Raw genomic sequence first — 27,409 nt, 5'->3', positions numbered from 1 at the left:
AGGATACCTCTGCAGGGATGGCTGCCAAACTGCAGACAGGGGATTCTGTTCAAGGGCATCTGTAACAGAAGGTTAACCAGCCTTGGCCTGTTTGTCTCCTAAGCCTAGTAGTGCAAACCCAGGGAACTGGGATAAGTCTCAGCTGAAATACCACACCTTCAAAAACAGCCAATCTGAGGCTTCTGATGCTGAGCTGAGGATGATTCTGCATAAATTGCAAGGCAGCTGGAAGAGCCAGCCTGCTCTACATCTGATGCACTGATAGTAAACAGTGATTGGAGCCATTCCTGTTAGTCATTTGGAAATAATGAGTAGAAATATATTATCTGACACTTAGTGCGGCAAATACTTGTATGTGATCCTGTGCTTTTACAGGATAGGCTTTCCTTTGTGTTTGCTGGGGAGTTGTCCTGTGAAAATTGGAACTATGACATTTCTTTTAGCTGATTCTAGCAAGAATGAAGGGAAACATTCTAATGGGTAAGTAATTTCCACACTGATCCTAAACAATTTGCCCAGGTATGTGTGTCAGACTGAGACACCAGTGTAGCAAGGCTGCAAATCCACATAGTGCTGTGTTTTCTGGTATTGCACAGATCTAAACCTTCCTAAGTACTTATGTACTAGTCCATACAGATGATTTGGACACGTGATTACTACCAGGTTTTTAAAAAGGATTGTTCAGATGCATTAGATTTTGTTTTGATAACTAAACATGGACCTGCATTCTTATGTAGTCAGCCCCTTTCCATTTGCAATTATGATTAGAGTAAGGATGTAATCAGAAACCCTTGAGACTTTGACTATCATTTTAATTTAAATGTAGATTGAAACACAGCCTTTAATCAAGATGACGGGTAAAAAATATTACAATAATTATAGAAGAGGAGGTCCAAACTAAGTTCTTAATAATAAACAAAACATATAAATGTGCTTCCCTTTGCTAAGTTAGCAGGAAGCAATGATTTTAGAAGAAAGGCCTAAAGCAACAATTAGCAATTCATGAATGGGTAGAATGATCTATTGATTGATTTGCTATCACAGATTGAAACTATGGAGTTTAAATTAAACTTTAAATGGATCCTTTCCTGTGAAAAGATGTTAGGTCCTGAAAAGATTACTCAGTCAAAGAATATCCCTTGTTTCAAGCAATAGATGTGATCCAGAAATGTACTTGTACCAAATCCACACTTGCATTGGGTTTTATGAAGTCATATTTCCTTAAGTAGCTCTTCAATCCGAACCATCCAATTAATGGGGTGGGGGCTACTTACTATATTTATATATACGCCACCTTTCTTCCATGAGGGATCTCAAAATCCATGTGCTATTGCTTTCAGTGTGCATGTAACCCACCACTTGAGTAAAGAAAGTGGGCTGGATAATTTTCCTAGCCAAAAAACAAAATTGTTCCTGCTCCTTTGCCAAGGAGGATAATATTCTACATCTACCAATCCTTTTTGATAGCCTCAAATCTACTTCCTTATTAATATGTTTTGGCTAAAGAACAACCTTGTCTCATTCATTTCAGTGGAAGAGATTTAAACACGTGTTTTAACTTAATTCTCCTGTCGAAATCAATGGGATGTGAAAGCAGTTAACTTTGCTGAATAGTGACAAATCAGTTACTTAGTTCAAAGCAAACTAATTAATTAAGGTGCAAATCTATAAGTTAATTAGCAACCCTCATGTAAAATATGTGTCTTACAGAATTCAGATGAATGTGATGGAGATAACCTTAAGCGTTATGGCCTCAGTCCAACACACTTATGTACCTTCGTTTGTGCCATCCATTTCTAGGAGTATTCTACACTTTTGATTAGCTTTAGGGTAATTGAGGTTGCAATCTTATATACACACTTACCCGGGACTCAGTTTCATTGAACTCAGTGGGACTTACTTCTGAGTAGAAATGCATAAGGGCTGTGTTTTGAGGCCTGCCCATCGTTCTATTCTGCAATGTCCATATCTAAATATTCATTAAGGACAATACAGCAAATGAAAGACAAACATGACCTTAAAATGATTAAAAGTTCCTTCTGGTAATAAAAGTGCAAAAATGGAGCTGAGGGAGAGAGTTGAAACATGTGAAATATGCAGTGTTCAATTAATGTTGCACCCGATATGCAAGGTTCAATGAATTCCAGTATATTTCCAGTCTAAGTGTTATTAGATGAATCCTGTTGCTGCTGGATCAGGCCTATCTAGCCCAGCATCTTGTTTCCCTCAAGACATGAGGGCAATAGCGAGAAGCAGCTCAGCCAGTGGGGTGGAGCCACACTGCTAGCTGCCCTAGCAGCTGCTGCTTGCTAGGAAGGTGCACCTGTGCACCTCCAACCTCCCCATCACCTTTTCCCTCCCAGGAAATGGCAGTGGCACTGCTGCCAGGAAGCTAGAGTTCTGGCTCCACCCCTCCAGACTGATACTCAGATGTATGGTGTCTCTGTTACTGAAGATGCCATATAGCCATCATGACTAGCCTAAGCCTCCATGAATTTGTCTAATCCCCTTTTGAGGTCATCTAAGTTGGTGGCTATCACACCACAGATTCCATAGTTTAATTACATATGGTATGAAGTACTTCCTCTTGCTTATCCCAAATCCCAATTTTCAAAGTCCTGACAGCCGCTAACAAGGTTTGAACATCTGCCTGTAAATCCGCCACATTGGTCCTCAGCCGTCTCACTTCTTCCGTCTCAGAAGTGGGATTTGTTCCCCCTGCTCCCTTCTCCATCTTGTCGTGTTCAAGCGGTGGGAGCGTTGAGGGTGAAGTTGGTGGTTCTGTCAATCTGTCGTGTCCAGGGCTGGACTCAGAAATCACACCAGTCAATGAAAGCAATTCAGTTATTATTAGTGTAATATCCAGACAGAGACTACGTCTCCTCATGAAGCAACACAATACACGTGTCCTGCGACATGCAAGAGAGTTGACAGAACAAGGAATTTCTGCCCCCCTTTCTCCTTATTAAGGGGGCTTTCTGGCGCGAATTCTCTCACTCCGCCTTAGGACAATTTCTTCCCCGCCCCTTCTCTCTCTCCCCCTGACCCGTTTTTCCCTTCTCCGGGTTCTTGGTGAGGGTGGAAGTTCTGCCTCCCCCTCCTCTTCTGAAGATTCTGTTTCTGGGATTGGAGAAAGGGGAGGGTGAGCGTCATGCCCATCCGACTGACTTTTCCCTGGCTGAGGAGGGAGTGGAATCCCCCCTCCTTCTTGGTCTAACGGCTCAGTGAGAGGGGTGAGCGTGGGAAATTCCTGAATAATGTCTGTAGCTTTGTCTGTTGGAGTTTCAAGGCCTCTGCGGTCGCTGGGCAACACTATCTCTGAGAGTTCTCCCTCCCCCTCTTCACCCAGCTCTGAGAAAGTGATCTCCTCCTCATCCTCTGAAGTGCTAAGGTCCCAATCCTGCATCCTGACAGGCGACCCTATGAATCGGGTTTTCACAGTAAGCGGTATTCAGAGGTGCTTTACCATTGCCTTCCTCTGAGGCTGAGAGGCAGTGACTGGCCCAAGGTCACCCAGTGAGCTTCATAGCTGTGTGGGGATTCGAACCCTGGTCTCCCAGGTCGTAGTCCAACACTCTAACCACTACACTACACTGGCTCATTTAAGAGGAGGGAATTCAAAAGGGTAGGTGCCACTACACTAAAGGTCTGCTTCCTATGTTGTGTGGAACAGACCTCCTGATAAGATGATATCCGCAAGAGTCCCTCACCTGCAGAGCGCAGTGATTGTCTGGGTGTTTAAGGGGTAAGATGATCTTTCAGGTATCCTGGTCCCAAGCTGTATAGGGCTTTGTACATCAAAACCAGAACCTTGAACTTGGCCCAGTATTACTTTTTCTGTAAGCTCTTCAGGGCAAGGAGCTGCCCATTGTACTCTGTAAAGCACCATGCACACTGATGGTGCATCACAGATATAGATAAATAAACAAATAATACTGTTTTCACCAGTCACCACGGTATTTCCTCCTTTTCTTGCCATTCTCAGTCATTGTTGTGACAGTAATGCTCCCTCGCTTCTGTTATCCTCTTTGGCTCCATCATCCCTCTCCCTTTCTGTTCCTCACCTCTTCTCTTTTCCTAACATATCCTCCCATACACATACTCTCCCAAACACCAAAAATGGTACCTTGCTCCTTCCATTTTCTTAGCCACACCTTCACCCCATTTCCAAGACATCTGCTGCGTTCATTCCATTTTTCCTCTCCCAAGCACCTTATTTCTTCCCCACCAGGAGTGGGGAAGCCTATTTCAGCCCAAGGGTTGGGATGGAATTTGCCCAACCTTCTGATGGCCACATGACCATGGTGGGCAACGCAAAAATGGATGGGGCAAAAACACCCGCCCTCGAAAAAGAAAAACACATGTCTCCCCTATTGGTGCAAACACACATAGTGCTCTCCCCCTCTCTCACACTTGTACATGCACTTTCACACGCCAGACATGCAGGCATGAGGCACACGCATAAACATTATTTCCAGCTTTCTCCACTTCAGCAGTGAGGTATGGGGGTGGTATCTTTAGAGACCATTTCTAAAAAGCAGGCAGAGGGATTTTATTTTCCCATCCTAGTGCTAAGCGCCACAGTGCTAAGATAAGGGATAAACCCTTTAGCTCTTTAGAGAAAGAACAGGAAGAGGACTTACCTCTGATGTTAGCACTGTGGTGCTTAGCACTAAGAAAAGAGACATGAGGTCCCTCTGCTGCCTTTTATCCTAGAAAGGGCTTATGTCCAATCTTAGCGCAGTGGTACTTAGATTGTAGATAAGCTATCCCTTTAACTATCCTGTATCTTATGTTCTATGATGTCAGGTGATAGCCTGGCAGGCCACATGGAAAGACATGGCAAGCTTAATTAGGCGCATGTTCAAGATTAGATTCAAAGTCACACACAAACTCAATTGCTCAAATACAACAGCATTCATGTTTCAGGAGTCAGAATTAGAACTGGCTTGATTCTATAAGCAGCACAAATATTTGCTTAAGACAAGAATATTTTTAGGGTTGCCAGTTAAACTGATGAGGTCTAAAAGATCACCCCAGGCTCTTTTATGAGAAGGGATTCTCTCAACACCCTCTGCAATATTGCAAGGATTCCTAAGGTGCAACTCTCCAATTATGCCATTCTGCCACTTGGAGCAAGCCCTAGTGTAATTAGAAGCAATGACTCCAACAGTGATGTCCATATATTTAAAGGCAAAGCGACAGGCTCATTTCAGCTGGTAGATATCAAGTGATGCATTGCTCACTTGATGAGTTCTCCTCCATTGTGATAGCTAATCCATGACTGCCATTTTAAATGACCACGCTATCAATTTGCAATTGGTGTAAAATCTTAAATATAGCTAAGAAGAATTCCCATATTCAGATAAAATATGTCATTGAATACCCATTGCTGGTGGAGGGCACAGGAGGGCTAAGGCTTTCATGCTCTGCTTGTGGGTTTCCTAGGGACATCTGGTTTGGCCAGATGTGGGAAGAAGATGCTGGACTGGATGCAGAGTCTTAGTCTGATCCAGCAGGCCTCTTTTTATGATCTTATTAATCTTGTTCCTTTTTTGAATACTGCAGGAAGGACACAGGATATATATATTTTAAAGGATTAAGAAAATTAAAAGACACAGCCTTATAATCCCTAGGAGGGCATCCAAGATCTCATAGGATTTTGCTGATCTCCCTGTCTGCAGATGGAGGAGGAAGTCCAGCCATGGAATTGTATCCAACAAAGTTATCCCATTAGCGCAAGAGTTGGGGGAAAACCCAGAACAGATTTGAGCGATGCATTGGGAGGAGGTGAGGGAGGAGAAATTCTATTGTGCAAGCAGAAGTCCTTGCACAAATGGGACAACTTGGACACAACAACCCATGGAGGTCTCCACATTGCAGTCACTGAAATCTCAGCAGCAGCTTGTCTCTACCATTGGTGTTCTGATGGTGGAGAAGACAAGAAGGAGTCATTCCAGGAGGAAAGTACATCAGCCCTGGAGCTGCCATACCAACGTATGTACACGGGAGAGAGCTTTTTCAGCTGTGGCCCCCAAGCTTTGGAATACTGTACCCCAAGAAGTTCACTAGGCTCCCTCCCTGATGGTTTTCCGGAGACTTCTGAAAATGATCTTGTTCCGGAGAGCCTTTGGGAGGGATTGAAGGTAGAGCCTGACACTGATTTTATGCCTTCTGCATTAAATTTTACCTTTGTAGTCCCTTTAGTGTATGTATGTGTGTATGATTACATATATATATAATATTTTATGTATTTTAATTGTATTTTATGTATTTTAAATTTATTTTAATGTTTTTGCGATTTTACTGTTTGCAATTTTATTATGTACGTGTTTGATTTTATTTTTGTAAGCTGCCTTGAGTGCCCTATTATAAAATAGAAGGGCAAGATAGAAATATTTTAAATAAATAAAATAAAATGTTCCTTTCCCCTGGAACCAATGGTAGGCAATAAAAAAGCCCACATACAGAAGAAAGCAGGGGAGCAATTCTTCACCCTACTCCATCTTGTTAGCATGAACCCAGCAGGGCTTTGGATTGAACAGGTCCCCTGCCCCCTTTGGATTTCTCCCCCTCACTCACAAACTGGCTCAGTCATGGTAGAGAGCTGTGCCACAAACCAGAACAAAGATATCTAGGACATCACACAACCACATTTCACAATAACAACACATACACTACTTGAGAGTGTGGGGGAGATGCTATCATATTTTCTGAAGTACAAAGTATAGCACTGGAGTACAACCTCGAGGGGAGAGGTCTGCAGTCAGCATGCCAAATGGGAACAACTGCACAATTGCTGCACTAAAAACTGATCATCTGGAAAGAGCCTGGCTTTGACCCAAGTCCTCGCTCTTTCTCTTTCTCCTTGGGCCTCAGCATTATTAATATGTAACAAGGCAATCTAACAACTTGCATAAAACTTGGGTGGTTGTATCTTATTGCACAGTTTTGGCTTTTGCACTTGTTTGATCAGCATTTCTCTCATCGGTTTCCCCTCCCTCCCTAGGAATGGACTTGTTTACATTAAGAACCCTCACTTGGATTTAATGGATGAAGATATTCTTTACCACTTAGACTTAGGGACCAAAACGCACAATCTGCCAGCCATGTTTGGTGACATAAAGGTAAACGAAACGTTATGCAGCTGCAGCATTTCTAAACATCTTTCATTTCCTCTCATGCTTCTCTTCATGCCTTTTTCCGTTGCCTTTTATCATTCTGACTTCCAGCACTAGCTACAGAGATGACTTAAAGGTCCCACAGGGACCGAGTCGGTGCCATTCCATAAAGCAACTCAGAAAGTCCACTGCAGCTACAGTTATGGGCGATTACCCTTGCTTTCTCAGTGAAATAAGTAGACTGGGAAAACTAAACCTGTTTCTCGTATGATGAGCTGAATCCTTCCCTGGGGTAGTTACACTGGCTCCAGTTCAGAAACAATACGTTGAGGAATTTGGCTTATCATGGTATCATTTTGAAGTTTGTGTAATTGATTACTAGGAAGGAAAGGATGGCTTCTGTTGCTGTAGCATCTCAGATGCAAAAGCTCCTTAGAGTTGTCTGTGTGGGTTTTTTTAAAATTCTGTGTCAAGAAGTGTATTTGCTCACATGTAGAGTTCTCTCAAGCAAAACTCTGGATTTCAATTTAGAGTTAGTTAATAGAAGAGAGGAATTCACAAGAGAAGCACTGGAACAAAGAAAGCTGCCTTCTACCAAGTCAGAATAATTTCAGCCTAGCCTAGTATTGTCTAGTTTGACTAGCAGCCAGGGATGTAGTCATGTGGGGTGTCGAGGATCTTAGAACCCTTACCTTTTGGGGAGCAGGGTCCCAGCAGAGTCCCTATATCTCCAGCATTGTACAAGCCAATCAGCATGAAAGGGTGTGTGCTAACTGACAAGAGTCTTTTAACATGCTTCCTTGGCCTTTCCTACTGATTGGAGCCAATCAGAGTGAAAGGAGGTGAGTCAGCCAAGAGAAGACACACCTCTGCAGCTAATACTCTCCCTTTTCATGCTTATTGGCTCCTAGGGATGTCTGTTGTTATGGGAGAAGCCATTAACAAGCCATTCTTGTTCTCAACTCAGCAGGGAATTGGGGAGAGGAGGGGGCATGGCTGTAACTGTCATAAAGGGACCCTGCACTTCTGAATTTGTCACTACACTACTGCTAGCAGAAGCTACCCAGGGTCTTCAGCTGAGGTCTTTTACATCACCTACTACCTGGCCATTTTTTAAATGGGAGCTGCTGAGGACTGAAGGCGAGACCTTCCTCATATCACGTGCTCTTCCTCTAAGCCATGGTTCTTTGCATCTGGTTGCTATGAAACTTGATGCTGAAAATTGCAAGGTTTCTCACTAGTTAAATTCCAGTCTGAAGTTTTGCCCCCAGTAGCCTGAAAAATACACATAAATTTATCTTTGGAAATATGGAGCCAAAGTTAAACACTTTAAGTCTTGTTGATTTCAATGGGAGAGTTAAGGCATGTTTAAATGTTTCCCCATGAAAGCTATTTAAAAGTGTTTTACTTTGGTCATAGCATGCCCTTAGTTTTGTTGGTGTACTATACATTCTTCACAGCTCTAACCAAAAACACTAGCATCGAACTACAAAACCCTTGAACATTTAGAGCAAAATAAAAAGTTGAAGTAACCTAGGAACCTTGTAACTAAGGAGACAAGCCATTATTGAACATGGTTATCTGGAGTACATGCAATGTGTTGCACTATACACTTGGCATTTTTATACTGTGCAAAGCTATGCAGAACTTTTATGAATTAATACCATTTCGGTCATTTAAAGCTTTATGTCATTTCTGAGCCATGGGGAAAAGATGGCAGCTACACATCACTTCTTTGCCTTTTTTTAGTTTCAGAAGTACTTTGGTTTAAAAATAATGTGGTCCTCTCTGACTTTCCCCCCACATTTGTAGCTCCTGGTATTTATATAATTCTGTGTAATTCTTGTCATTTTAGTTGATGCAGTTGAAATAATAAATCAGACCACATGCTGCTTCAGCATCTGGCTCTACTTTGTTTTCAGGAAAAAAAATAACTACTAATAGGTTATATTTTTTGCCTGCATTAAAAGGATATTATGGGTGCTTCATGTAAGGGTATTTGGACTGGGGACAACACTCGAGGACAAAATGTATACATTGCAGATCCGATATGAAATATGGATACATGGTTTGGTGGTTTGTTTTTGGTTGCCACTTATCCCTTTAAAACACAAGCAGAATTCCATGGACATTTAGGGCAGAACCAAATATACAGGCAATCAAAAATCTTACAATTGCCTCTCCTTTCTTCCGCTCCATCTTTGGTAGCAATCTAATAAAACAAAAAACATGACATCATCCCCACTCTTGCTTTTCATTGGCTGCCACTTGAAGGGGCAGAGAAACTAAGTGTGATTATGTCAGATCACACATTTTGATTTACTAGTTGTTACTAGTGAAAGAGAGAAAGAGGAACAGCAACAGCAGCAGCTGCTTTCAAATAGAACCATGCATTTCTTAAAGCATAGTCTCGTTCATGACAATAGTAAGAAAATTGAACAACTTTTTCCTAAACAAAACATGCCAGTATATTTTAAATCCTCTAGATTTCTTGTGAGAACTGAGATAAAATGAATTTTCATGGTGCTTGCTGCAATTTTGCATAAATGGGTCAGGCAGTCCATTTACCCTGTCTTCCAGGCATGTTCCCCTTTAGATATAAAATTGTATGAAAACATCTTATCGCCAGTGCAAAGCAAGTCTGTGTTGTTGCTATGGCTTATAATCTGACCATTTATTTCCAGTTTGTCTGCGTGGGTGGGAGCCCCAACAGAATGAAAGCTTTTGCTCAGTTCATGCATAAAGAACTTGGACTTGAAGGAGATGGCAAAGACATAAAAGATATTTGCGCTGGGACAGACCGGTATTCCATGTATAAAGTTGAGTCAGTGCTCTCCATCAGTGTAAGTATGTTATGGGGCACCAAAAAACTTCCATTAGTGGTGCAACAGTAACTGATGACATCTCTTATTTAATATTTAATGTGGATCTAGCAGTTGTGAGAGGAGCTGGAATGAAAGGTTTTATAATCAAGGGACTTTGTAAGAAGCAACAGTACAACCATTACGGCATGAGGAACAGTGTTTCAGGAATCACCCTCATCATACAGCCCAGCCAGTGACTTAGCTTTGACTGACAGGCAGCACTTCTATGAGCAAGAGGCTCTTGCACTCTTTACACTTTCCTCTGTTACTACTGACTCTGTCAGCAAGAGTGCCTGAGGGCAGATTCTGTAATCTCTGTATATCCCTTGGGTGCTAATATGAAATATGGGAAATTGAACAAAGTGGTTACCTTGAAAACACACAGTCTCTTCTTTGCAAACTCACAGTGCAGCTCCTGGTTATGTGGATTGCATAGCCCAAGCCCACACTGGCCCTTGAATCACTACTGTCTGCAGTATAAAGGCAGCACAGGGTGACATCACTGTGGATTGTATGGTTGGATGTGTTCTAGAGCACTGTTCTTCAACCTTGGGTCCCCAGATGTTGCTAGACTACAGCTCCCATCATTCTTGGCCATTGGCTGAGGTTGATGGGAGTTGTAATCCGACATCATCTGGGGACCCAATGTTTAAGTACAGTGTTCTAGAGCAGGGTGAACTAACTTGGTGCCCTTTAGATGTTGCTACACCTGAAGCACTACACTTCTCAGGGACTGATAAGAGTTATACTCCAACACCATTTAGATAGCCTCCTGTTGGCTACACTTGCTCTAGAGATTTATCCCCACCTCTTCAAAACCAATGCATCAATAAGCCCTGAGACACAGGCAGAATACCAGGACTGAGCAAAATGGCCTCCCCAAATTCTCCATACTATTTGTGGGCATCAAAACTGAGGGAGGAGAAATCTTGGCAGATATTCAAGGCAGAGGGAGGTGAAGTTCTCAAACAGTTCTCAGGATTTTTCTGACAAAAACTAAAATCTTTTCTTAGAAATTTTGGCTCACCTAAAGTTGAATGAAACTTTATTATTAGTTCATACTGGTTGATGAATGAAGCGATGGGCTAAGAGTGGAAGAATGGAAGGAGCAGAGTCCAAGCCCCTTGATTCCTTCAATAATATTAACATAGTATTAAATATTGAAAGAGAATCCACAGTTGTGCCCAAAATTCATTGATGGAAAAATTGGGGAGGCCATTTCACCAAATATTCTCCAGGGGAGGACTGAAATTCTTCACCAGTTTACTGGAGCTCAAAGGATTTTTTTTTAATTAGCAGAAAAAAATGTTTTCTGAGTAATTTTAACTCAGCATGACAAAATACCTATCTACTGTAAGCTGGACTGGCTAATAAAGGCATTGCCATGACCATCATACTACCTTTGCAGTGTAGTCATGTACTGGAATAGTCAGTCCCAGCCTATGAAGCCTCCCAAAATGTAAGATAACAATTTGTTCTTCCAAATACAATTATGCAGAGGTATTTGTCTAATCCCCTTTTTAAGATGTCTGAACTGATGGCCATCAGCACATCTTGCGGTAGCAAATCCTGTAGTTTTACTATGTGCTCTGTGAAGAAGTACTTCCTGTTGTCTATCCAGAATTTCCCACCATTGGATGACCCTGGGTCCTAGTGTTATTAGAGAGGGAAGAAAACTTCTTTCTAACTTCTTTCTCCTCACCAATCTTTCCCAACCTTTGGGTCCCCAGATGTTGCTGGACTACAGTTCCCATCATTCCTGACCATTGGCCATGCTGTCTGAGGCTGATGGGAGTTGTAGTCCAGCAACATCTGGCAACCCAAAGGTTGGGAAAGGCTGCTCCACACCATGTATAATGTGAAAATCCACTATCATGGCTGCCCTTTCTCACCTTTGTGCTCAATGGGGCTTGCTCTCTTGTAAACATATTTAGGATTGCAATCTCAGTGTCCCCATAAAACAGGTCAGAATCCAAGGCCTAATACTGTTACTTGAATCATCCAAATTTCCCACTTCTCCAAATTCTAGCAAATTCCTCTATTTCTAAGCCAGTACATTCATTTTATAACTAACTTACCAGCAATTTTTCCTTCTTTCCCTTCAGATACTTCTCAAGTAGTTATTGCCAATCCAATCTTTCAGGCATTCAAAAATGCTACATGTTTTAAACTTTAATATGCTGAGTGAAGAATTGCCATGGCTTGTTCTCGCTGTTTCTATAAATTATTTCTCTGCCGTTTGGATACATGGAATGTAACAGATGCACAGGCCTGTCTAGGAAATTCCCTACCTACATCTTTGCTAGACAAGTGAGACCTAAGATTAATAGGCCAGGAGCACAAAATTCAGTTCCTATGGAAGTCAAAGGGGTATTTTTGTTATGGCATTGGATAGAAGCTGGATCAGTCTCAACAGCTATCCTTCTGTCTGAATTATGTAATATGTCTTGATTCTCTTGACTTTAAACGACCCTTGTGCTTACTAACAGAGGAAGACCACATTTTTGTTCAGGTCAGCAGTCTGTAAGTTTAACACTTAGGGTCACATTTAATGGAACAGCAGTGGCATTTGAAGGAAAATGGAATATGTGACATTTAAGTGCCCCAGGTTGCAATTCACACAAGTGACTTAGGACTTTAGAAACTTGCAGTGAAATCAGCTTGATAATTTTATATTTTATTTATTTAACTGAATGTATATACTGCTTGAAGAGAGCCAGTGTGGTGTAGCGGTTAAGGTGTTGGACTATGACCTGGGAGACCAGAGTTCGAATCCCCACATAGCCATGAAGCTCGCTGGGTGACCTTGGGCCAGTCACTGCCTCTCAGCCTCATGAAAACCCTATTCATAGGGTCACCATAAGTCGGAATCGACTTGAAGGCAGTACATGTACACATATACTGCTTGATTGTAAAAAAAAAAACCCAACAACTTCTAAGTGGTTTGCAAGAAACATTAAAATTATCAATAAATACAGTTAAAAACAAATAATTATTTTTTAAAACAATTAAAACAGCCGTAAACTAAAAAGAGATTTAAAAAATCAACATCTATTTGTCTGCATAGGCTTGTTTAAACAGAAATGTTTTGCTCAGGCACCGAGAAGAATACAGCAAATTTATTTATTTAACAGAATGCTTGATAATGTCAGTTGTATACAATAAACCAGGTCTGGGGTTGTGATAGCTCTGGGAAACATAGTGTACTGACCAAGATCACAATCTTTCATCTTGCACTCACTTGGGTAGCAGGGTGTAGAGCAGCTCCTATAGACCTCTTATGACAGGGATGGAGAACTTGTGGCCCTCCCAGATGTTGCTGGACTCCAACTCCCGTCATGCCCAACCACTGGCCATGCTGAGAGTTGGAGTCCAACAGCATCTTGGAGTAACCGGGTTCCTCACCACTGTACTGTACTGTATCCCAGTCTGCTTCTTTGTTGGAATTGCTTTTTAGTATGTTTTTAAAACTTAAAAAAACCCAAACATTTTTAACATTTTTTTTAAAAAAGGCTTGAAAGGTTTTAAAAAAATGTTTTTAGAGATGTTTTGTTTTAGTGTATTTTAACGTCTGTTTCTGTGATGTTTCAAGTGTTTTTAGTGCTTTTGTTTGCCGCCCTGGGCTCCTGCTGGGAGGAAGGGCAGGATATAACTCAAATAATAAATAAATAAATAACCTTCCCTTTCCCCACTGCATACTGCAACTTTTTCCTAGGGCAACTCTGCACCTGCTTCTGCTGGGAGCAGCCTTTGAAGCAGAGCTCTGGGGAAGGGCAAACTGTCGGACTCAGGAGAGCCTCTGGTGCAATTGAATGGCCCCACCAAATTACAGTGCCCTGAGCAGAGCAGCAGAATAAAGTGTGTGTGGAACCAGCAAGTGGGCAAGGGGAGGGTAATAGTAAGACTCTGAGGCAGCTGCTTTGTACCCTGCTCGTTTTGAGCATGGGGTGCAGGGTTGCACCGTTAAGATTGTGAGCTGTGAACCAGGGAGGAATCAGGGAGGAACCAGGCCCTGGTTCAAATCTTACCTTAGGCCCAACTAGTGACTTCCAACAACCCACTTTGCTTTCCACCTCGGCTTCACATCTGTAATATGTGAAAAATAATACCAACCTACCTTACAGGGTTGTTGCAAAGATTATTACATAATTCACGTGAAGTGTATTGAACACTCTAAAGCATACACACACAAGCCCGCATAATTATTATTGGTAATTTAAACAGACAGCCGGTATACCACAGTGGGGAGGAGAGCCTGGCTGGGAGTCCAGAGTCTGTGAGTTCAAATGCCCGCTCGTGTCTCCTGGATGTCAAGGGCAAGCTAAAGATCACAGTGAGTGGCTCAGTTACATGCCCTGCCACCTGTGCAGCTGTGGGCAAGATGCATAGCCCCAAGGAGCCAGTTGCCCCCCAGCTGGCAGTTGCGGACAAGGAAGGGGCTGGCTTGTGCAGCTGTGGCAAGCTGAGCCCTAGGCAGCTGGGGAGGACTAGCCTCAGAGGGAGGCAATGGTAAACTCCATCTGAATACTGCTTACCATGAAAACCCTATTTATAGGGTAGCCATAAGTTGGGATCGACTTGAAGGCAGTCCATTTTCCATTTCCAATTTAAACAAGGCTACTAAGTTTAGATGAGATCTGTCCCCCTGAATGATACCCTGATGCAGCATCCTTATGAAACAGTTTTACTCCTGAGCGATTATCTACAAATATAGCAGCTCAGTGGTAGGACAACTGTTTTGCATGCAAAAGGTTTCAGGTTTCAGTCACTGGTAACAACATCAGACTGAAAAAGAATCCAGTTTGGAACCTTGGAGAGCCACTACTGGTCAGTGTAGACAATACTGAGCTAAATGGACCAACCATCTGACTCAGTACAAGGCATCTCCCTATCTTTCTAACGTGATGGGAAGAAAAGAGCCAGAGAGCTTGACTGATTTCCAAAACAAATGAAGATTTGCTTCGTGTTAATTTGAATTGGACTGCTTTGATGCATCCATATGATGCACATTCTAAGACGAACATTGGTCAGAATAAAACAAGTGTTCCATTTTTATGCTTTGAAAAGAACTATGTTTTAGTTTATAAAACCAAAAATTGTCATAATCAACACATTTCAAAGTTAATGCAAAGTAATATTCAAGTGCAGCGCAGAATCCCCTTGTAAGCAAACTGAAGCTATTTGAAACATTCAGGGCACATCCAAACAAACAAAAACACAATTCAGTAACATTGACACCAATGTGATAATTGTGTTTAGCTCTGGTCCATTGAAATCAATGGGATTCAATGTACTTTACTTTGGCTGGATTGTACCTCTAGTTTTTTCAGTTTCTTTTAGTGCAGCCTAACATAACCCTCTTATCTAAATGTCTAGTTAACGGAAGGCATTGGAAAAAATATATATAGTCAGGGCCAGCATCAGTCATGAATGTGCCTTGGGTTGCAATGCTCCCCAACACCCCCCCATGCAGCATGCACAGGCTTAAATAGGCCGCCCCACTTCCTGCATCACCGCATCAGCATGGTGCATGCACATGTCTTCCATCACCCAAGATGGCAGTGGGGGCATCAAGCCTTAACCTGGATGGGGGGGTTTGCCTGGGAGAGTGGAGCTCCCACTCCACAATCCTTGTCAGCGTCAGGTCGCAAGGTGTGATTTGCATCTCAGGGTAACTACCTTAGCCATAAATCATGCCCTATGACCTGATGCTGCTGCGGATCATGGAGCAGGAGCTCTACCCTCCAGCCTCAGCCTATACATTTAGGCCTATACATTAAGGAGGGGCCCTTCTGAGCCAAAGGGGCCCAGGGCCTGGGCCCATCTGGCCGTCCACTGGTGTCAGGCCTGTGTCTAGTTATCACAATGTGTTGCCCATGAAGACATGTTGGGTTGCATCCAACTTTGGCTGAGTGGGCGGAGCAGTCTGGTAACAGAGGAGGAGGGGGGCAGTTTTTGCCAATTCCCCCCTGTTCCTTACAGACCCCAGTGCCCCACTAAAATCTGTTCTGGGAGGCACACCACCCTTCAAGAACTGATTTGGAGAGGGGCTGAGGGACTGCAGGGGGAGAGGAAACTGACAAAAATGGTCTCCACTTGTCTGTTAGCAGATGACTCCCTCTAGATCAACAGTGCCAGGAGGGCCAATTGGACACTACCTATTGCTTTCAATGGGGGAAAGCAAAGTTAGATGCCCTTTCTCTTGGCTGGATCACTCCCCGTACTGCCACCAGCATAGACTTTTCTTGTGCACCAATACTTTATGTTTAGATATATTGTTTTGGTTATCTAATTCTACAAATTCAGATCAGTTTTGCTTAGAAGGTATAAAGCTATCTTTGTTTCTCTTTTTTCTTAACAGCATGGGATGGGAGTTCCCTCCATTTCTATCATGCTTCATGAGCTAATCAAGTTGCTACACCATGCAAAATGCAGTGATGTTACCATTATACGCATCGGTACTTCAGGGGGATTAGGTGAGCAAAGACTTTTGCTGCTACCAGGCAGAGAGGATACAAATGAAATGCATCTCAGGAAAAGGTCATGTTTTTATGAGATTTTTGCCATTTTTTTTTATTTCAAGTCAACAAATATCAGTCTACTAAGATATATAAAAGACCACAAATATATATTTTTCTAATGTAGGATCAGCTTGAAAACACAGGACTCGGTGTCCTTTTTAGATTAAAGTCATGTGGATTATATTTTCCCCTAACTATCCAAAAGACCAGCACATATGAGTGACATACTGTATATATATGGAAATCATGGTTTGCTGTACTGAACAAAAATGTTCTTCAAAATTTAGGCTCCTGGTTTTTAAGGATTTCTCATAGAAGCCAGTGGCAACTAGCATAAGAATGAGAAAGGAAAGTCTCATCGGAAACACCAAAGAGAAATACCTCTTGAAATCAGTTTATATAGTGAACATAGTTGATCAGACAATTCAGTCCAGGTATAAAGTGACTGACTGTCTTTTCATCCACTGAAAGTTATCTGAATGAGATCCAGAATTATATGTCAGTTTTAGAACCCTGATAGATTACCATGGCCCAGAATGCCCTATAGACTTGATAACTGGTATAGTGCATGTGAAAGCCATTTGAGTATTTGAAGAACTACAGATCATCCTTCTCAAGAGGCATCCATCCTATACCAGTTTCATTATCTGTGATCTAAATGATTAAAATATGCAGCTTAGTGTACATTTCCAAGAGCTGAAAAAGAAACACTTTTAGCCCCTATGGCCTAAGCCAAATCGGTGCATACCTCTAAGGCTGCAACCCTAAGTACACTTACCTGGAAATAAGCACCACTGAACTTAATGGGACTGACTTCTGAGTAAATATGCGTACGATTGTGGTCTGTGTGGATAATATACATGTCAAGTTTGCCTATGAGTTGACCTTTTTTTAAAAAAAAAGCAACACATATTGAATACTTCACTACAATAGCGAAAACTCACATCCACACCATATATATATATATATATATATATATATATACACACACACACACACACACACACACACACACATACACACACATATATAACACTGTTATACTTCTTTAACAGTAATGGCTTCTGCCAAAGAATTCTGGGAATTGTAGTTTGTTAAAGGGGTGGGGGATTGTACCTCTGCTTTAACAAACTACAGTGGGGGGTGGGGGTGGAGGAAAGCCATGGCAGTTAGTGGTATAAGAGTGCTTTAAATATATGGTGTGAACGTATCCAAATCTCAGCTTTATGAAAATGCAGTCACCAGAATCCACAGTGCCTCCCATATGACATGCAACCTCTTGTCAGTCTAGCACTTGTGTAAACTCAGCTGATCATCCAAAGGTTTTGTTATGTTCCTGATCATTCAGATCAATATCACAATAATGTATAATTGTGGGCTTATTTAATGCTGTGTTTAACTCCCCACCCCACCTATCTTCTGCTTTCAGGGATTGAACCTGGGTCAGTTGTAATAACAGATATGGCCGTAGATTCATTTTTTAAGCCTCGGTTTGAGCAGGTGATACTGGACAATGTGGTAACGCGAAGCACTGAACTTGATCAAGACCTTGCTGAGGAGCTCCTAGAATGCAGCAGAGAGATTAAGGACTTTCCAACACTTGTTGGCCATACGATGTGCACTGATGATTTTTATGAGGGTGAGTGGCGGGTGCGTGGGGGACTGCTTATACACTAATGCGTGGGTTTTTTAATCTCAAGCATAAGAAAGAGAGAGAAAAAATCTGAAAGCATTATAGCACTTAGATTTAGGTCACTTTTATCATTATTTCTTTTAGATAATTTGAAAGCCTCTTCAAACAACAAACTTAACAGAGTAGTGTCTTTTTTGTAAAACAAAAATGAGGTGCCTGCCCCAAAGCCTGCTTTGTGCACCTGAACCCTGCAGAAAGCAGGATTGACGCACACCCCATCAGTGGATAGGACAGGGGTTTCAGTCTGCTCAGTTTGGGTGTGCGAAAGAGTCCCCCACAAACAACTCGCTTGAGCAGTTCAACTCTGCAGAAAGAAGCCCCCATCCATCAGCTGATGTGTGGGGGATTCAGTCCTGTTCCATTTGGGTGCAGAAAGAGTTCCCTACAGGAATTTCCATGTGTAACTCAACCCTGCAGAAAGCAGGATTTAACTCCCTATCAGCTGATAAGCAGGGGGTTAAATCCTGCTCTGGCCCAATATCATTATGATGTGAGATGATTGACAGGTAGGTAGTCTCCCCTACCTGTAAATGTTCACCCATTGGGTGAGGGCAGATAGTGATCTGACCTGTCTGACCAAAAGGATTCTCCATACTGCTGTTAAAAAAAGGTGCTGGTTGTCCATACCAGAGCATACTATCAGAACAAAAGCACTGCTACAGAGCAACCCTATACATGTCTGCTGAGAGGTTGCATACAACAGGACTTAATCCCAGAATAGGATAGGAGCCTTAAATGTGGTAAAACTAACAGAAAAGAACAACCGTGCAACCCTGAAGATGTTTATATAGAATTTCCACTGAGGTCAAAGTTGGCCTTGCTCCCAGCTACTAATCACAAACCAATGCACACTTGCCCGAGAATAAGCTCCATTGAAACAGGTGGACTTACTTTTGCATAAACATGCATAGGATTGTTCTGTAACTTTGCTTATCCACTTTTCTTCCTAGAATCAACTGTAATAATTTGTCCTTAATTTTTAAATGTTCTTTCATTACCTTGGAAAACATTAGAAGCATTCTACCTCTTCTGTTTTCATAAAATATTTTAATGGAAAATGAGGCAACATTTATCTTTAATTCTTTTGTGGTTCCTCATTCTTTTACGTGTGTCTTAATGTGGTGAAATCATATTCAACCATGAACCTTTACCCACAAAAAACACTGAATTTCTCATTGGATCTCAGTTTTATCCCCATGGAGGTACATGTGGGAGCAAATGCCCACAGACAAATAAGATATAAACATATTTTTGCCACCACATAATATGGATTCTCTAGGCAATCTATAGGTGAAGAGAGTTCTAAAGGGAAAGGTTGCCATACTGTATTATTATACACCTGTTAAAATGGCTATATAAATTTCACCCTCATTTACACAAGTAACAAAATAATTCCAGTGCTACATTTTCTGAGTAAAAAACAAGGAATTAAAGTGGCATACATATTAGAAACAAGTTTACATGTCAATATAGGAACATATTTTCCAAACCATAACCTGGTTCGTATGTCATATTAAGCCATCTTTTAAAATAAACCACATTTAATATGAACAAGCAGCATGATGATGCATGCTGCTCAAAAGTTCCTGGAGTGCCCCCTGTCCCCCTGCTGCCACATTACAGACAAAACAGGTCATCCAAACTGGGCCTTGTGGTTGGTTTCTCTTCAAACAAGCCACAAGAGATAACCAAGGTCTGTTCGTGGCTTATGGTTTGTTTGTGGAAATATCAAATCAACCGGCTCGCTCTTTAAGCTCATCAGCTGAGGTCTTTGACCATGTGCCTCCCCCTCCCCCATCAGAGGTGAGGATGATGTCCAGAGCCTTTTCAGCTGTAGCACCCCAGTTATGAAATGCTGTCCACAAGGATATTCACCTGACACCAACACTTTTTCCCTTTAGGCACCAGGCAAAAAGCCCTTTTACTTTAAATGTGGTGATGTTTTTATTACTGCTGCAGTTTTAGCTGCCATTTTATATTGACATTTTCTGATAACATACTGTATTTCTGTTTTTTAAAATTCATTTTCATTTTAACCACCCTGGAATTAAGAAATGAAGGACAATTTATAAATAAACTATGACAATGGATCCAACTTTCCATTTCCTTCATCTAAGGTTCCCTTAAGAATAGTGCCTTCTATCCCTCAACCTCAGAAAACTTCTACAAATTTATTGACATTCTATAAGAAACAGCCATATCATATTAAACAATTAAAGTAAAATAGTCCCTTGTCAATAATCAAAACATCATGTTAACAGCTGGATTACACCACGTACTTCCTATGACAGGATTATAGCTTCCAAAATTACTTTACTGAAGAAAAATGTCAAGAAGTGTGGCATTTATGTAAATAGCCATTAGCGCCTCTGTGCTACCTTAGAACCTTGTCTTTGGAGGCAATTAAATGCTGTTTGCAAAGTGGATGGAACAGAATAAATGGAGAATTAATAATCTGAGGCCTATTTATAAACCTTTGGATCTGTTTGCAAGCACAGCCATCTGTGGTTTTGCTCAAGGCCACGTTTTATCAAAGCCATTTCAGAGGATTAACGTGCAGAAATGAAAATACAATGAAATGGTTTGCCCAGGTTAGTACAGCTTCAGGTATTCATCTGCCATAGTCAAAAATATGAGCTGCAAATAAAACAAGGACAGTTTCTTATGCTCCTCACTTATAAGAGACCTAACTATATAGTACATTATTGGTGTGATTAGCAATCACACCAACTGCTTTTAAAATTAAATACTAGATGTGGGGGTGGGGTTGCTATGGTTGTTAAAACAGGGAGGAGAGGTTGAAGTGTTTCCTCCCCAGCCATGATCTCAGTGAAAATTGCCTGTCCCACACAGCAATTAGTATTAGGAGGAAAAAGAAATCTCCCAGAAGATGGTTGCTAATAACACCACTAATGCAATGTGTAGCTAGGCCCCAAGATCCCTGCTCCTAGTTAAAACACTAATTGGCAATATAATCCTATGCATGTCTGCTCAGAACTGGGGTGGAAGTTTCTTCAATCTTAAATTCTGTTCTCCACATTTCTGCAGCAATTTGCAATTTTTTGAAAAAATATCCTCATGAAAATTCTTCAGCATTTTAGTACGAATTTGTTCTAGCATACATTTTTGTATGCATTGCAAAATTCAGATACATGTGGGTTTCAAAGGATCGTTATGTTTCAGTTCTCATATTGTTTTGGAAAGTGCGAATCTGTCAGATTTGGCTTAAAATGTGAACTGGATTGAATGTCTCCCCCATCCCTGTTCAGAACCAAGACCTATTGAGTTCATTGGGGCATACTCCCAAGAAAATGTGTACAGCAGGGATAGGGAGCTGTGGTGCTCCAGATATTGTTGGACTACTACTCCCATTAACCTTTACTATATTGGCCATACTGGCTGGGGCTGATGGGAGTTGGAGTCCAACAACATCTGGGCCAGAGCTTGGAAAAGTTACTTTTTTGAACTACAACTCCCATCAGCCCCAGCCAGCATGGCCAGTGGATTGGGCTGACGGGAGTTGTAGTTCAAAAAAAGTAACTTTTCCAAGCTCTGCATCTGGCAGGCCAGAGATTCTACATCCCTGGTTTATAGAACTATAGCTGAATTAGATTCCTTGCAAGATGCTTCATTTTTATGAGGAAGTGTGATTTGGTGACACTCATTAAAGAAATTACTTTCCAGAGAGTTTAGTTCAAGTTTAGTAGTACTTATTTCCCCACCTATGTAAACATTTTATACTATTTTGAACTGGAAATTACACCTTGCATTTTAATAGAGATGTTCCCACCTTCTCCACATCATACCTTGTTGGCACTATATTTTTCTCACTGCAGGAATGATGCCGTGGCAAGAGATTTGTGGCATCTAATGCAAGAGATTTGAGCACATCCTGGCATTATAAATGTGAAAACATGTGCCTCTCCATTAAGGAACATGAAAAACCACAATGCCAAAAATATTACCAAGTTAAATATCACTAACTAACCAGCACATACTAACTAAATAGCATGCACCCCTGAAGCCTGGTGGGTGGCAATAAAATAACCACATTTCTGCTACCCCCTCTCCGCTATTAAATGCCAACCAAACAGTGTGCCACCTTTACACAGTGAAGAGGCAAACCAACTGGAGATTGTGTTTTTGGGGCTATTGGCATTCTTCTTTCTCACATCCAAGACTATTGCAGCAGGAAGTGCAAATGTGCCATTATGGGTTGTATCAAACTCTGCATGAATGCAACAGGATTTTCCCTTCCTCTCTACATGCCCCTGCATTCTGCTGCAGAGGGTCCCCCAACCCTCTGGAACAGATTTTGAGAGTGCACAGGGGCTGCAGGGGACAGGAGAGGAGGGGGAAGTTACACTGTGAAAGCAGAAGTGAACTGCATGAGTGGAACAGCAGCATTGGATACAACCCTATTTCTTTCACCACACCAGTGCTACTGTTGTTTCATTATGGTATTGTGCTGCTTTCCTTTGCATAGAGTAACAGAGCACATTACCCTTAATTCATTGATTCTTCTCTATAGTAATATGACAATTTTAGATGCCACATTTTTATGTGCCTGTTTGTAGTTCATTTTGTGCTGTTTTGCTGGAATGTTAAAAATACACGGACAATAAGACATTAATATTTCAACGAGCACACTATTAAAATAAAAAATGAGTTTTTCATTTAAGCAGAATGTTGGCAAATTAACTCTGGGCTTTCTGAAGAAAGCATTCTTTGAGACTGCCAACACATTTGAGAGGAGAACACACGTATAAAATACTTATATTTCCTTTTCTTTCCTTCTAAGGTCAGGGACGATTAGATGGAGCATTGTGCTCCTTCTCCAGTGAAAAAAAGCTAGAGTACTTAAAAAGAGCTTACAATGCCGGAGTTAGAAATATAGAAATGGAATCAACTGTGTTTGCGGCTATGTGTAGGCTCTGTGGCCTTAGAGGTAAGTCAGAGGACATACCTGCGTTTAGAGTGTTTTCCCCTTTTGCTACTGCTTCCCCAAGTCCCTGTGCAACCCTACTCTTTCAAAAGCACAACATCCTTTATTGCAGTGTGATTGTCCACCATCTTTAGTTAGACTAAGTGAATAATGAAGGCCTTGTTTTCACTGACATGGTATACTTGTGTCTGAACTGTACCGTTTCATGCTGAAAATTGAGACTTGCCTAACTGAATGCAGCCACACACACACCTGAAAAATCATCTATATATATTATGAGGTTTTTTTAAGGCTTCCATTTTATTCTGGATTTTATACTTGGTTTTAATATTTGGGTCACTTTTTTTGGAAAAAATCAACTAATAAATGTGATAAATAAAATAATAAAGATAATAAAAATACAGCATTTTGCCTGTTTATTTTATTGCTAGGGAGAAGGCTGGACTAGAATCTTTTCCCTCAAGCCCAGTGTCAGCACCCTCAGGCAGCTGTTAAGACCCCAGCTCAAAGCAGGGTATATCAGCATCTATGTCTGCCCTGGACAATTGGAGCTGGTTGCTGCTGGTTTAATTTCCCACAATGCCCCTGATGTACCGTCACTCTGGGGCATTGTGTGAAAAGAGAAATAATGGCTCCCATCTTGTTACCAGGTAAGCCTCTGGGAGACCTGATGTACGATGGGGCACTTTGGAGCTACCCTTGCTTATTTTTTTGCACTGAACATCTTTTTCATGTGAGGAATATTTCATGTGTAGGATTACTCAATTGTATTCACTCCCATCTTCAGTCTGAAGTGGTACAGCCCAGGTTTCCCATACTACTACTAGTAAGGACTAGGCCACAGTCTGCTTTAATGTCACACAGCTGGATCCAAAATACTAAGCAGCTGCAGCATAAAAAATGAACTCCCAAATCCTATTACCTTTTTTAGAATCTGATACATGGAAGGACTGACACAGTCCTAATAATGAAAGCGGTCCTTTCCCCAAAGGCTTTGATTTTATAAACTGATTATCTGAGATTGGTTGGTATGTATGATAAGGGGGTGAGAGTGGGAATTAACAGTGTGAGCAAAACCAAAACCTTTCAAGCCTGCTTGTGAAGAGAGAGAGAGAGAGAGAGAGAGAGAGAGTTTTCCCTTCCCACACCCTTTGGGATTTTTACTGTGGGGTTTTCCTATGTGGCTATACTAAAGCAATCCAGTAAATAGGTTAAGGACAGTTTACAGGCCAAATTGATTGGTTCTGTCAGTGATTTTCTGATTATGTGTTGTTGCTAGCTGATGTGCAGCCATGTAGGCTGCCAGTTTTTTTAAGAGTAGTGTTACAGTGCGGATGTTAGTTTGGTGCCAAATGAGGGTGCAGTTTTTGAAATCACTGAAATCAGTTTTTGAAGTACCTATGTGCCCATGTGTCCTTCTTTCATAGAATCATAGGATCATAGAATAGTAGAGTTGGAAGGGCCTATAAGGCCATGAAAACACCCTGCTCAATGCAGGAATCCAACTTAAAGCATACCCAAGACGAGGCTGTCCAGCTGCCTCTGGCAGGCTTCCAGTGAAGGAGAGCCCATCACCTCCTTAGGTAATTGGTTCCATTGTCATACTGTTCTAACAGTCAGGGCCGGCGCCATGCACATGGCTCCTGCCTGTTTCACCTACCTCTCTCTTGTCTCCTGTTGCTGCGAGCGCTGCACACAGGGCTGCCATCAACCAAGATGGCAGTGGAGGCTTCTCTAAGGGGCTGATGTCCCACCACCATCTTGGTTGATGGCACACATGAGCGGTACACTACGCACACGCCCATGCCTGCCATCAACCAAGATGGCAGTAGGAGCATCAGCCCCTTAAAAAAGCCTCCACCGCCATCTTGATTGATGGTAACCCTGCACGCGCAGCGTGTGCAGCCACAGCAGACAGGAGAGAGAGATAGGTGGAGCGAGCGAACGGGTGGACGACCTGAAAGCTCCTTCCCTGCAATCCGCAGCAGGGAGCCTGCCGCGGATCATGGAAGGGGAGCGCTACTCCCCCACCCTAACAAGGGGGGCTTTTTTGATGATGCACAAGTAGCCATTCCTCCCAGCTCTGCTGATTTTTCACAGTAACTTAATTCTTTTCCCCGGGGAGAAAGACAGCACCCAATGGAGCTAATTTTGACCTACCCCCACTGCTTTATTTCAGGTTGTTTTAAAGAACCAGAAGGTCCAACCTCAGAGAAAGATGGGCACACTCTATCATGATTGTCACAAAAATCCCATTTGACATCTCAAGCATTCCTGCAGAATGCCTCAAAAACACTGAAGGGTTTTTGCGCATTCAACACAAAAGTTTGAAAGAACCAGTTGATTGAACCCTATTTTCTGTGGAAATAGTGATTTCTCTGTCAAACGGACCTTTCTTGCCATCCGGAACCCCCTCCACATTTCCCAAGCGAAAGCATTTTTTCTTAGGGAAGATGTGGGGAGACTGGCAGGCAGGGAGGTCCAGTGTCAAAAATATGTTGGTTGTAAATAAATAAATATAGCTAGTATTCACAACCACTTGTAAGACTTTTTTTTGTAATTGAATTTGATGTATTTTTAAAAACCAAGTCTGAACCTTTTCCCCCCCTCTGTTCATCTGGTTTCTAGCTGCAGTGGTCTGTGTGACTCTGCTTAATCGACTTGAAGGTGACCAAATCAGAGCGCCTCATGAAGTTCTAGTTGAATATCAGCAACGACCTCAGCAACTGATTTCAATGTTTATCAAAAAACAACTTGGACTATGGAATCTAAATGAATTATTAGATAATGCCATCTAGAAGAGTTGTGGAACATGTTTGCCTCTTTCTCTGTCTCTGTCTCTCTCTTTGTCTCTCTCTCTCTCACACACACACACACTCACACTCACACACTTTATGTAGGTCTTAATGTGTAGTCCAGCCTCCCCCAACCTGGAGCCCTCCAGATATTGTTGGGCTAAGTCTCCCCTGCTATAAACTAATAGCAAGCCTTCAGTCCAAAGGTCCTTTTCATTCCACAAATATCTGAACTGAGCCACGTTTCTCATGCCACGTTTTTAGCAATTATACATGGCACCAGGTCAGCCAAATGCTGGGTACACGGGTGTCGGTAGTAGCCAGTAGAAAGTATCTTTACTTATCATCAGGACTGTTTATAGTAATAGTGAGCCAAGGTAACTCTGGTACCTTGGGGATTACTTCCCAGTTGACTGAAAAGCAAATATACTGCTCCTGTATACTTTTACTGCTGTTTGCCACGCCTGTGAAGAAAGGCTAGAATATTATTTTAGAACACAGTGGGGTAACATTTCATTTTAGACATCTGTCAGGAATTGATCAAACAGCTTCAAAACATTTAGACAGAAGATGTCGGTGTATGGCAACTCCATAGCAGCACAGAAAAATGTTCCTAATTGATTATGCTGTGATCCTAGCTGAATATGGAACACCTTAATGCTGGCTTCTTTCTGAGTGTTTCAGAAAATATCAGGTGATGACAGAGATGAAAAAAGGAAGGAAAAGAGGCATTACGGATTCAGAAAATGTGATCAGAAATTACTTCTGACAAGTACTCTATGCATATTTGCTTGCTTATCTGAACTCAGACATGGGAATAATCATCTTTGTCTAAATGAAAAAGTGTGTACTGTATGGTGTAGTCTTGGAATTTGATTTTTTCCATAATATAGTTACATTTTAAAATGCTGTATGCAATTTGATTTGACAATTATGCTGCCTTGTAATAAGTTATTTATATACTTCTTTGTTTAATATATCACATTACATCTATTGAACATTTCTGCAGAATTGGTTAATAAAGACTTTAAAAGAGAATGGGGAAGGATGGGGGGAAGAAAAGTTGTGTTGTATAAGAGTGATCATTTATCTGATAAATATTTATGAAATCTTTTGTATCATATAAGACTGGGAAAAGGGAGTCGTGATATAGCACATGCAAAAAATGTCTACTATATTCTAGAGTTTTATTCTCCTCTTGCTTACTTTCATTTCCTTTGTTGGGCTGACATTGGGGAGACCCAGGTTCAAATCCTCACTTGGCCATGATGCTCACTGAGAAATCTAGATCTAGCCTCTACCTCTAAGCCTAACTTACCTCACAGAGTTATTGTGAAGATAAAATGGGGAGGTGACAACCTTGTATGACACCTTGAGCTCCTTGGAGGATATATATGTCATAAACATAAACTATGTTCCTCATTTGTACTACTTTTGGCTTACAGGCTTGAATAAAGAGGATTTATGAAA

The 27,409-nt window shown here is 41.6% G+C and overlaps 1 protein-coding gene across 1 annotated transcript; it reads left to right on the top strand.

Moving 5' to 3' along the window:
* The first annotated feature begins 211 nt into the window (after window positions 1-211).
* UPP2 (uridine phosphorylase 2) lies at window positions 212-27,409 on the top strand. Its single transcript, XM_061608730.1, has 7 exons — window positions 212-480; window positions 7,010-7,127; window positions 9,806-9,964; window positions 16,347-16,461; window positions 17,936-18,145; window positions 23,001-23,147; window positions 25,773-27,409. The coding sequence occupies exons 1-7, from the start codon at window positions 428-430 to the stop codon at window positions 25,940-25,942; spliced, it is 972 nt and encodes a 323-aa protein (XP_061464714.1). The 5' UTR covers window positions 212-427; the 3' UTR covers window positions 25,943-27,409.

This window comes from Rhineura floridana, chromosome 2 (genome assembly GCF_030035675.1).
Source record: "Rhineura floridana isolate rRhiFlo1 chromosome 2, rRhiFlo1.hap2, whole genome shotgun sequence".
NCBI classification, from domain to species: Eukaryota; Metazoa; Chordata; class Lepidosauria; order Squamata; family Rhineuridae; genus Rhineura; species Rhineura floridana.
Note: the sequence above shows the minus strand (reverse complement) of the source record. Positions and strands in the feature narration are given on the sequence as shown.